Raw genomic sequence first — 11,331 nt, forward strand, 5'->3', positions numbered from 1 at the left:
CCATCGACATCTTGCATAAATTGAAATGTTAAAAAAGATTGGGGTTTTGACTTGTGGGTAAAATACTTACAGCTTGGTGGCCGCTAACAAAGCACCAACATTAACAGATGCTTGGGATTCCTTGGTTGCCATTTTAATTTTAAAAGTATAGACTTGCGAAAACGCATCTAAATTAATGTGATTTTGCGTTTTTAAGAGTGTTTTTTCTGCGTTTTTTAGTGTTTTGGCTAATGAAAATAATCAATGCCTATTTAGACTAACGTATGGGGTAAAACAATAAAAAAAAAAGTGCAAAAACCGATCTCTAGCTATCATATAACAGCTAGAAATTGATTCCCAACTACTATATTTACTTGTTATGGTTTCAAACATGTTTCTGGCACATTGGTTTGTGAACCGCCAGTTCCAAATTAGTTCTTGTCCTAAAACCCCAGACCGGTCTCGAAACTATGATTTCAATCTATTCTAAACCAACTCGGTTAGGGTTTGATTTGGTTAACCGATTTTTTTGCCCCTTTAGTTGGAAGAATAGTTAGACATTTGAGAGAGAAAATCAAAAGGTCAACGCATAATTCACCTTTGATCCACAAATTGCTTTTTGCATTAACCGCTCTCTTGTAAATATTTATTATAATGAGTCAAAAACTTATTTGTGAACCGAGTCTTGGCTCAAAATAGATCCATATCATTTTCTTTAAAGCGAGATAGAGGCTTTGTTTGTTTCCAAAGGTTTTACAATTGCTTTACTGGTTTAAGCCATTCTGTCACACCCCGACCAAAGGCGGCGGAACATGCCGAGCTGTAACGATTGTCCATAAGCACATGACACTAATTAAAGCGACAGATATCACATAACAATTATCCATAAAATAACCATAAACAAGATATCACAAAATATGACAAATTTGATATTGTTCATTTTTACTAATATCCTAAGGTCTTTGATGTCGTTTTTTTCAAAATCATAAATCAACCAAGATGCAAACCTGCAACATTTCATAAAATAAAGTTTGTCAACACAAAGGTCGGTGAGCAATTCAAAAGTTTAATCATATCAGTATATAATAAAGATAGCCACAAAACTTGCATACGAAACGATAAATAAAAGTGGTAATTTGGATAAATAGATATCGCTAAACACATTAGCGACACCTAGCTATAAGGGGATGCCAAATAGTCTAGGATTTTATAGTTATCGTTAATTGCATTACGTTAACGACACCTTGCTATAAGGGGATGCCAAATAGTCTAGGATTTTATAGTTCCACCAACCAAAAGCGATAAACACATAGGCATATAAGCATAGAACACCAAATCGAGCAATTATTTAGGTAAAGTATACAACTACGTTTGTGGTTTAAGATTCAAGTATAAAGCATTTTGTTGAATAAGTATGAAATGTCACCCCCAAAATAAAAGATGGAAAATGGGGTATGAAGTACTCACCTTCAAGTAGTAAACTTGAAAGATGATAATTTGGAGATTTGTCGGAACGACGAGTTTAACGCACAATGCCTAAAAAGAAAAGAAGTCTTGAATTTAGAAAGGTTGTCTTGAAGGTCTTTAAACAAAATAAATGTCGAGAAATGTAAATAATTAAAGTTCAAGATTTAAAATGTAACTATTTAATAATTTATAATAATAACCCTTTAAAAATGTAAGTTTGCTCGAAACTGGGTTAAAGTATATAACCTTAATATTTACTCAACCTATGTTAAGTAATAAGGTGGGTAAAATGCAAGAATGCAAATCCTTTTGGAATAAAGATACTAAAACGGGTTTTTTTTTTATCGAGTGTTCGGGTTGTCGGTTCGGGTCTTGATAATTGGTCAAACCCAAAGTCAACATTCCAAAATATTGAATGTTATGAGATAACTCAATAAAATTTAATAAGACTTAACTAAGTATGTAGTTCCATTGTTTTAGAACTAACAACGCACGTTAAGCGAGTGTTCGGTTTTGTCGGTCCAAACTTTGTTATGAGATTAAGTTGGATCAAACATTTCCAAGTACTTAAGAAAATATTTAAAAATCAAATTGTAACTATTTTTAAAGAAATATACAAGTCTTGATGGCTAAAAAAAACACACTTGTGTGTCTTAAGCGAGCAAGAATCGGTTTGGTTCGGTTTCCATCTCACAACAAGTTCAAAGATGGTTTCCACATGTCCAAAGACTAAAGAACTTGTATAATAATGTACAAATAAAAAATACCAAAAGTTAACAATAAAGTTTTTAAACAAAAGTTCGGTTTTCGGTTCGGATCGTGTTTCGGGTTAAGACCGAGGTAAGATTCTACAAACCCATAACCATAGAATTTGTAAAAATGATTTTAGAAACTTAGATCTAACACTAAGTATGTTTAAACAAACAAAACTAGTAACAAAGTTCGGTTTACGGTTTAGAGCTATTTACGGTTAAACCGAAGCATAGACTCTTAAAAACCCACAACCATGGAACTTGTAAACATGACCAACAAACTAAAATAAGCAAGATTAATATGTATGAACAAGTTATATAGATGTATATATCAAGGACACGAAGTCCTCCATGAAGCCTTGCCTTATGGGGTCCGAAACCTCACCGACCGGAATCGGAGAAGTAACTACCAAAGGTAAACAAGGGGTGTATATTATATATATATGTTGCACAACCATAAACAAGTATTAATAAGGCTACATAAACTAATTAAGATGAAAGACCAAAAACCTTCAAGAACACTTAAGAAGATAACCTTGAATCTTTGATATTTGAGAGATTTTTTTTTTTTTGAGTTGTAGCAAGGGAAAATGAAGAGGAAATGTGGTGTATATATAGGGTAATGTTGGTGGTCAAATATGGGTGTGAGACATAAGAGTTTTCATGCAAAATGGATCAAGACAAAAACACAAAACAACAAAAAAATAAATAAATAAATAAATAAATAATAAATATAAATAAAAATAAAAATATGATGTTTTCAAGACCCAACAAGTGTGAAACAATATTGTAACATAAATCCATCGTTTTGATTATAACATAAGCTTCGGTTTACAAATCGGGTCGGTTTACATAATAAACAAATACAAAAACGAATACAAACAAGACCCGATATTGACGAATGTCACACATTCGTTATTGGAAAACATCCTCCTATCGAAGATTTCTTCTAAATATATTTTGTATTTAGACATATTTTATATGGGTTAAAAATTGTATTGAGTTTTGTTAGATACAATGGTCGACGTTCGTTTGACACATCAACAACATGACTTTTGATGATTGAGCAATTCCCTATGAGGTTGGACAATCGATATGGGATCTCGCAATGCATAGCCCACGGTTCTTATGTTTGATTATTTTCTTTTTTTTTTCAATCACTTTGTTGCATTTTAACCAAATTGATTCTTAAGTTTTGAGATTGGTAAAAGATTTCGAGCCACCCTGGTTTGACTTGTAAAAATCCTATGCATCGTCATGAAAAAGTTTCCAAATCTCTTGTGCTCTTAGTCTACTTTTGAGAAATTTCCATGGAAATGGAGGTTACTTAAATGATCAATGATTTTCAAAGTCTTGTAGATTGCTACTTCAATAAATATCTTCATGTTTTCTGTAAACCATAATCGGTTCCAAGGGTGTGTTATGTGGGCGCCTGGTCAGGGCATGTTTTTTTCGTGGCATAAAAGCTTTTAAAAATTCCCGACGTTATATATATAAAATACCCGAACACTTATAATCTCACTATTTTTATATATACTCAAAACACATTTTAGACCAACTTTTTTTAATTACCAAAAAACTTTTAAGCCAATTAAAAATTGAAAATAACCCATTACTTTTATTTAATCAATGAAAATTAAATAAATAATAAATTACAAAGAGATGATTTAATTTTATTTATTTATTTTAGAGGCCCATATTTTGTTAATTGCCCCGGCCCCTAGAATTTTTAGGGTGTGTTTGGGATTCCTTATTTTCCTATCTTTATGACTTATGATGGTTTAATAAGTCCTCTTGATGTTAACAAAGTGTTTGGAAATACATAAGGCCTTTTCCATATCTCATTAGGGATGACAATGGGTCGGGTTTAGGTATTCCCAAACCCATACTCGGTTATAAAAGTCCATCCCAAACTCGTCCAAATCCGTCGGGTTTTAATCGGGTAATTACCCGTCGGGTTTCGGGTTTTCCCATCGGGTTTCGGGTTTCCTATTGGGTTTTGACAAAATACTCGTCGGGTATACCCGACTCAAAACCCGTCAAGTTTCTACCGGGGTTTTGACAAACACCACAACACCCTCGCTTCACCACTCGTCGTGACCCCGGGCGAGCGTGCTCGCTTGGGTTAAAGGAAGAAAATTGATGGGTTGGCTCGCAAATGGATGAATTTAACGGACGCGAACGACAACGCTACGTGACCGACAAGAGTTAAAGATTGGGTCCGGTCGGTGACACATAACATAATATGGTTACTTAAACGCCGACAGTCCGACATTAGGTATTACAAGAAAAGTTAAAAAAAAAAAATGGACAACTTAGCATAAAAACAAGGGAGTCTCACTAAAATAATACAATATGAAATTTTGTGAGAATTAAATTCACATGAGCTCCACAAAAAGGGGAAACAAGAGTGAAGATCTACAAACTGAATCACAATAAGATGCAATGGATGCCACTTTCAAATACTACAACAGCAATACCACCAGCAGCAGTAGTAATACCTCTCCCACTCCTCATTTCACTCATACTAAGACCTCTCGCCGGAGAGTTAACCGCCGGCGTGAAAACTTTCTAGCCGGAAAGTTTTTCCGGCGACCGATATGTCGGTACTTGCTTCTGCTGCTTTTATTGTTTGTGTCTGGTACGATCACGTTCGTCAGTCCGTTGTTGGAGCTGTTGTACCCTAATTATTATTATTTGCCTGGATCGGTTTACCGTAGCCATCAGGTGTTCCAGAATCTTCTCACTGATATTCGGTCTGATAATTCGTCAGAGATTCAGGTTCAATTGTTGTTATTCAATCTGTTTATACCTAATAATTTGCACTAGTACAGTAAGACAGTCATGTAGGTCTAAATGTTGCAGTGTAAGCATATATGATTAGATATTAAAATGCATTCACTTGTGCAGTCAATACTATACTATAATGTGCACACCATCATATCAGTCGCACTATGAATTTTACAAACCACAAACCTAAGCACGCTTTTTACATCATACAGCCTGAAGGACTACCGACACAACATACCACTGGTAAGCTCGTATAACACCTTATTTGGCTCATATGACATTTTCACCATGTCTTATGGGCGCATAGGTAGGGTCATACGGCCCGTATGACTGCTGACACAACACAACACAACACATCATTGGTAAGTTATACGGGCATGTATAAGCAGCTCGTATGATACCTTTTTGCCATGTCTTAGGGTCAAACGGCTGTATGATTTGATGAAAAAGTCATATGGTTCGTATGACTTGCCGGTGGTGTATGGATAGTATGTTAGTGGTGTTTATTTAGCACTGAACTACTATAATATATGTTTTATTATAGGTTCATAGACCTGTATGATTTGGCAAAAAGTCATTGGACTTGTCAATGGTGTATGCATAGTATGTCAATGGTGTTTAGTTGAGACAAACTGTCAGTTGTCTCTTGCAAGGCCGGCTGGAGGGTGGCGCCGGTTGGATTGTCGGTGGGGGCACGTAATTTTTAGGGGCCAAAATTTTTTATATCTATATTTTTTATATATACATTTAAAAATATAAAACTTATAAAATATGAATTGCTCTTTACCATCTTATAATTATTGGGCCCGAAATTAATTTTTATCCATAATCCATTTAATTAAGTTTAAATTATTGGGCCCAAACTAAAACTAAAAACTAAAAAAAAATTAAATAAAAACCCGATGCAAAATAAAAGAAATAGCGATCGATTGAAATTTCTCTTTGGTTCCATCCTTCTTTGCGAATGCTGAACAACGACCAACGCAGCCGACCACCACTGTTGGTTCGTTGTTAACCACCAGGCTCCTCCACGGTTGACCAAGCTAGCCACCAAGGACCAAGCTATTTTTTTTCCAATGTTAGGACTTAGGAGAGTTTCACGAATCATTGGTTAATTGTTAATTATTACGCTATTTCATTTTAATAATATATTTTTCTATGTTTATTGTTATAACATTAAGCCTCGTTTAAAAAAAATTAGCTTATATATTTTGATACTTGTTAAGGCTATGGGCCTTTTTTTTCTGGCTCGGCCAAGGTATTTAAATCCTCAGAGACGGCCCTGACTCTCTTGTACTAGGATATGTTGTTTGGCATACTTGGATTTAGTGTATGCATGAATATAGATTTGCTTGTGCTGTTTAGAATTCTCTTGAAAGCTTGGGTTTGTTCTTGATTTGATCCACACTCATCAATTATGCTGCAATAATATCCTGTCTGTATGTATCAAATTTAGTTTCGCAGTGTTTGTTATTTTTATGGGATTTTGCTACTTGAAGAATGCGAATAGGATACACAGATTATAAGTTGCTAAGCCCATCTCAGTAATCACTTTTCCTACTGATAATCCTTTGCTAGTTAATGAATATAACTACTTTGACCACAATGTGTATATATGATAATATACTGCATTATCTGCTTGAAACTGATGTAAAATTGTATCTTTTTGCTTCAGTTGTCTGATGTATGGAGATATAAGATGAAGTTGAAAGAGAACAAGCCTTGTGTGACACCAACTACTCGACAGTCTCGTGGTACTAATGCTTGTGAAGAACTTATTGAATAATAACTTTTTCTTTATATGTAGCTATAAATCAATGAAACTTTTGTCACAGAGACATACTTAGCTGATAAGTACTTGATTATCGAGGCAAATGGTGGTCTAAATCAGCAACGTGGATCGGTATGCCACATACTTGTAACCATTATATGTATTTTAAGATCTATAATGTTTTAGATTAGATAAAGGGCTTTATTTTCTTGGCTTGTAGCACACAAATTGGATATATATTGATGCCAATTTGTAATAATGAATACTTAATATTATTCTCTAGCTGTGTTAGGTAACAGTAAACCTTTAAATGACAGATATGTAATGCGGTGGCTGTGGCAGGTCTTTTAAACGCAACACTACTCATTCCTCGTCTTAATTTCCATAACGTTTGGAGGGATTCAAGGCAAGTTAACTAATAAATTATCTTTCTACAGTTTCATATTATCCTATTCTGTTAAATCACCCCTTGTAATGTGACATTTTCATAGTGAGTTTGGGGACATATATGATGACGAACATTTCATATCCACCCTTAAGAAATACGTTGATGTCGTTCGGGAGCTTCCAAAGGAATTAATGGAACATTATGATTTCAATATAAGTAATATACCAAATATTAGAGTCCCGGCTTGGGCTTATGCAAGTTACTATTTGGAACAAGTTGATCCTGTTCTAAAGAGAAAAAGGTTGGTGTTTTAAACTATTGAGTGTTTGACTTTTGAGTATTTCTGATAAATAACTTTCTTTTGCCCCACAAGAAACCAGGGGTGTAAACGAGCCAAGCTGCTCGTGAGCAATAAAGGAGCCCGAGCCCGAGCTTCACTTATCGGGCCCGTGCTGGCTTGTGAGTGTACACGAGCCTATTATTTAGAACCATAATCTTATAATAATATACTTTATATAAATTTATGCTAAAAGAAACTAAATAATTTATATTATGTTATATATAAAAATTGTAATTAAAAAATATATAAAAACAATTATAAATGCATATAAATTAATTAATAGATAATAAACAAGTCAAGCTCGAGCTTTAGAAATAAAGCTTGAAGCGAGCCGAGCCCAAGCTTCACTTATCAAGCTCAAGCTGGCTTACGAGCCTAAATATGTTACTTATGTACTTTTTATTTAATGTATTAAATATATAATTTAATAATAATAATTATTGTTATATATAAAATTATGCTAAAAATAACTATATAAATATTATGTTATGTGCAAAAGTTACAATTAAAAAATATATAGAAATATTTATAAATGTGTATAAGTTCATTAATAAATAATTAGTGAGCCGAGTGCAAGCTTGTAAACTACTCACGAGCCAAGCTCGAGCCTGAATGAGCCAAGCTCGAGTGTAGACGAGCTCGGGCTCTGCTCATTTACACCCCTACAAGAAACCCTCAGAACTTTCAAACGTTCTGATTATCCTCTAACCTTGTCAACCATTACAGTTTCCAAACGGCACATCAGAAAAAAGTTAACATAGCCAAAAGTAATGGACACATTAGCAGCCATGTCAGTATTGTCACATAAATTTGAGTGTTTCTGTTAGAAATGTAACAACTTAGTGTTCCTTTTTCTGGCAAAAACATGAATACCTGGAATTGAAATTGGACACTTGTTTAAATCCTCTCAAAAGAACTTATCATTTTTTTATGGTTTATAAACAATTAAAATGCAGGATCATTCGGATTGCTCCATTTGCAAATAGATTGGCTACAAGTCTCCCTCCTCGTATCCAATATCTTAGATGTTTAACAAATTATCATGCGTTAAGATTCTCTATCCCAGTTACAACACTTGCCAAATCTCTAGTACAAAGAATGACCCGTGATAGTTCAGGTTCAGGTGGTAAATATGTTTCCGTACACCTTCGGTTTGAAGAGGTATGCTACATTTGCAATCTTTTGTTTTTTTGTTATTCTTTTATTGTTGTGTTTTTGTATACTCATGTATTAAGTTAGATTAGATACTCGGTTTTTAAGTTTTCCAATATGTTTGATTTCATATAGGACATGGTTGCATTTTCATGTTGTGTGTATGATGGAGGAAAATATGAACAACTTGAAATGGAGCAAATACGCGAGAAGGGGTGGGGTGATAAGTTTAAACGTAAAGATTATATCATAGATCCGGTTCGTAACCGAATCATGGGTAGGTGCCCCATGACCCCTTTGGAGGTTAGTTTAAAAACTATTAATTTTCTTATTATATTATGTGGCTATATGAAAGTAAATTTGTTGTTTTTGGTAAAATTTGTTAGCATAGGTAGGGATGATGCTAAGAGGTATGGGATTTTCAAATACAACTCCAATATATTTGGCATCTGGTAAAATTTATGAGGCTGAAAAAAATATAGCTCCTTTGAAGAAAATGTTCCCCCTTTTACACACCAAGGACTTGCTTGCTTCATCAGATGAGCTGGCATCATTTCAGGTATTAAAGGCTTTAACCAATTGCGCTATCAACTTGTTTTTATTAGATATGTAACTAAAATATGTAAATATTATAATGAGTTAACTTCGGTTTTTGTTCATGACGTTTACCAAATTTAACCATTTGAGTACGGAGTCTCATTTATTTCTTAAATCATGGCTTGAGTTTCAAAATTTTAACCATTTGTGTTCTTTTGGCCAAATCCATTAGATTTTTCTGTTAAATGAAAGGGTATTTCAGTCCTTAACACCTAAGGGACTATTTATGTGGATTAGTAAAAATAATAAGGGTTATTTATGTAATTTACTAAAATTAAAATAATAAATAAATAAATAAGGGCTATTTGTTATTCATTATGCAAATTAATAAAATATGTAATCTACAAGATTGGATTTATATATGTTAAATTATTAATTTTTTTTGTGATATCATTCGGTGCGACCGGTCTACTTGTTAGATCGATAAGACGTCTGGTCTCATGTTTGGACCGAGCCTGAAAACATTGGTATATGGAATCCAGCTTTCACTAGTTTTCTACCTTTAACTCCCTTGATGGCCACCTGGCCGGCTGCCAGTGCAAGTTGTGTTTTACCTGATTTTATTGGTTAGTATGGTATTTGTGGGGTCCCATGAGTTTTACTTGTAACGGGTCTCACCTCACTAAAGAAAACATATGTGCTGAACTTAATTTAACTTATTTGCGGGTTGTTTAGGGCTATTCTTCAAGGTTGGCTGCTTTGGACTATATTGTGTGTTTATTTAGTGAAGTGTTTGTAACCACACAAGGAGGAAATTTCCCACATTTTCTGTTGGGTCACCGCACATTTCAGTATGGGCATGCAAAGACCATAATTCCAGATAAGCGTAAGCTCGTTGTTTTGCTGCACAATACATCTATAAGGTGATTTCCTTTTTCTTTCTTTCCTTTTTATTTATTTATTTAGCGAATTTGCATCTAAAAGAGCTGAATTAATGCTTTTACGAAACATATAACGTAAAGTTTTGTTTAATTTGCAGTTGGCACGCGTTCAAGAACGAAATGCAATTAATGCTAGAAGAAAGCGACCACAAGGGTGTTTTTGTACCCAAAATTAAGAAATCAACAAGACAGAATTCAATCTATGCGCACCCTTTTCCAGAATGTCAATGTCTTCAGGGTTCAAGAAACTCAACAGAAGAATAATGCAGTTCGGTAGTTCTCATATCTATCATCACACAATAACATCATGGTCATATTTAGTATCACACAATTTTGTTTGTATTTTTATACCATGAAGAGGTTACAAAACGAAGTTTTAGAGTATGTACGAGGCCGAACCATTTCTAAATCCGTGCCCTGGCCAGAGTCACGCATGATGGAAGCCTTACGCTGAAGTAACATCACGGATTCAGTTTATCATGATGGATTGTTGTGAGTTTCTTTAGGTATTATTTGAGTTTTTTTGGCATGATAGATTTCAGAGTCCTCATTGTTAAGATTTGTATATGATGCCACCAGTTTATATGTGTTTATTTTAAATTTATCATTTATGATTAAGAGCACCCTATCTCCTTTTCATGCATATATAAACATATGCAATTTAATATTTAATTTTTAATGTGATATCTAAATTTATAAAGGGCATTGCTGTATAAACACCTTTACTTGATATTTTGGATGGGCACCCTCCCTAGCCATCACGTAAATCTATTAGTCATACGGTAAATGAGCACTGAAATGGAGGGTTTAAGGGGTTGGCGTAAGCTTTTTTGATAGGAAAGTTGGGGGGGGGGGAGGGGGAATGCTTATATTTGTTTTCGAATTTATACGATACGGAGAACATGAAATCTTGCCTTGTGTCGGATAGAACGTCTAGAGATTCAGCTGGTGAGGTCATGGAGAGAAATCTATCAAGGACAAGTGAAAGCGGGCATGGAGGATCTTGAGGGCGTGGTTAAAAGGATCTTGAGGGCATGGTTAAAAGCTTTATGTTTTTAGATGGAGATGATGATGGTGATGGAATAAAGACGGTTTGGGAATGTTTATGTTTGCATTGCTTGCTCTATACGAGCATATGCCATTCCATTGTTGTGTACAAGCGAAATGTACAGCCCTATACGCAGTGGCGGAGCTAGGAACCTTTTCCTATGGGT

General features: G+C 34.4%; 1 protein-coding gene across 2 annotated transcripts; it reads left to right on the plus strand.

Annotated features, from left to right (window-relative positions):
- The first annotated feature begins 4,643 nt into the window (after positions 1-4,643).
- LOC143567648 (O-fucosyltransferase 11-like) lies at positions 4,644-10,481 on the plus strand. 2 transcript variants are annotated; one of them, XM_077054021.1, is made up of 10 exons: positions 4,644-4,979; positions 6,664-6,742; positions 6,824-6,891; positions 7,077-7,169; positions 7,255-7,448; positions 8,444-8,648; positions 8,775-8,942; positions 9,031-9,198; positions 9,912-10,099; positions 10,216-10,481. In XM_077054021.1, exons 1-10 carry the CDS (start codon positions 4,644-4,646, stop codon positions 10,379-10,381), a joined length of 1,665 nt encoding a protein of 554 aa, XP_076910136.1. In that variant the 3' UTR covers positions 10,382-10,481. The 2 variants fall into 2 exon arrangements, with proteins under 2 accessions (XP_076910136.1, XP_076910137.1); XM_077054022.1 differs by having other exon boundaries at positions 4,743-4,804.
- The last annotated feature ends 850 nt before the right edge of the window (positions 10,482-11,331 follow it).

The sequence above is a fragment of the Bidens hawaiensis genome, unplaced genomic scaffold (genome assembly GCF_021521415.1).
Source record: "Bidens hawaiensis isolate Kalapana, Puna unplaced genomic scaffold, B.hawaiensis_p1.1 tig00023470_1, whole genome shotgun sequence".
NCBI lineage: Eukaryota > Viridiplantae > Streptophyta > Magnoliopsida > Asterales > Asteraceae > Bidens > Bidens hawaiensis.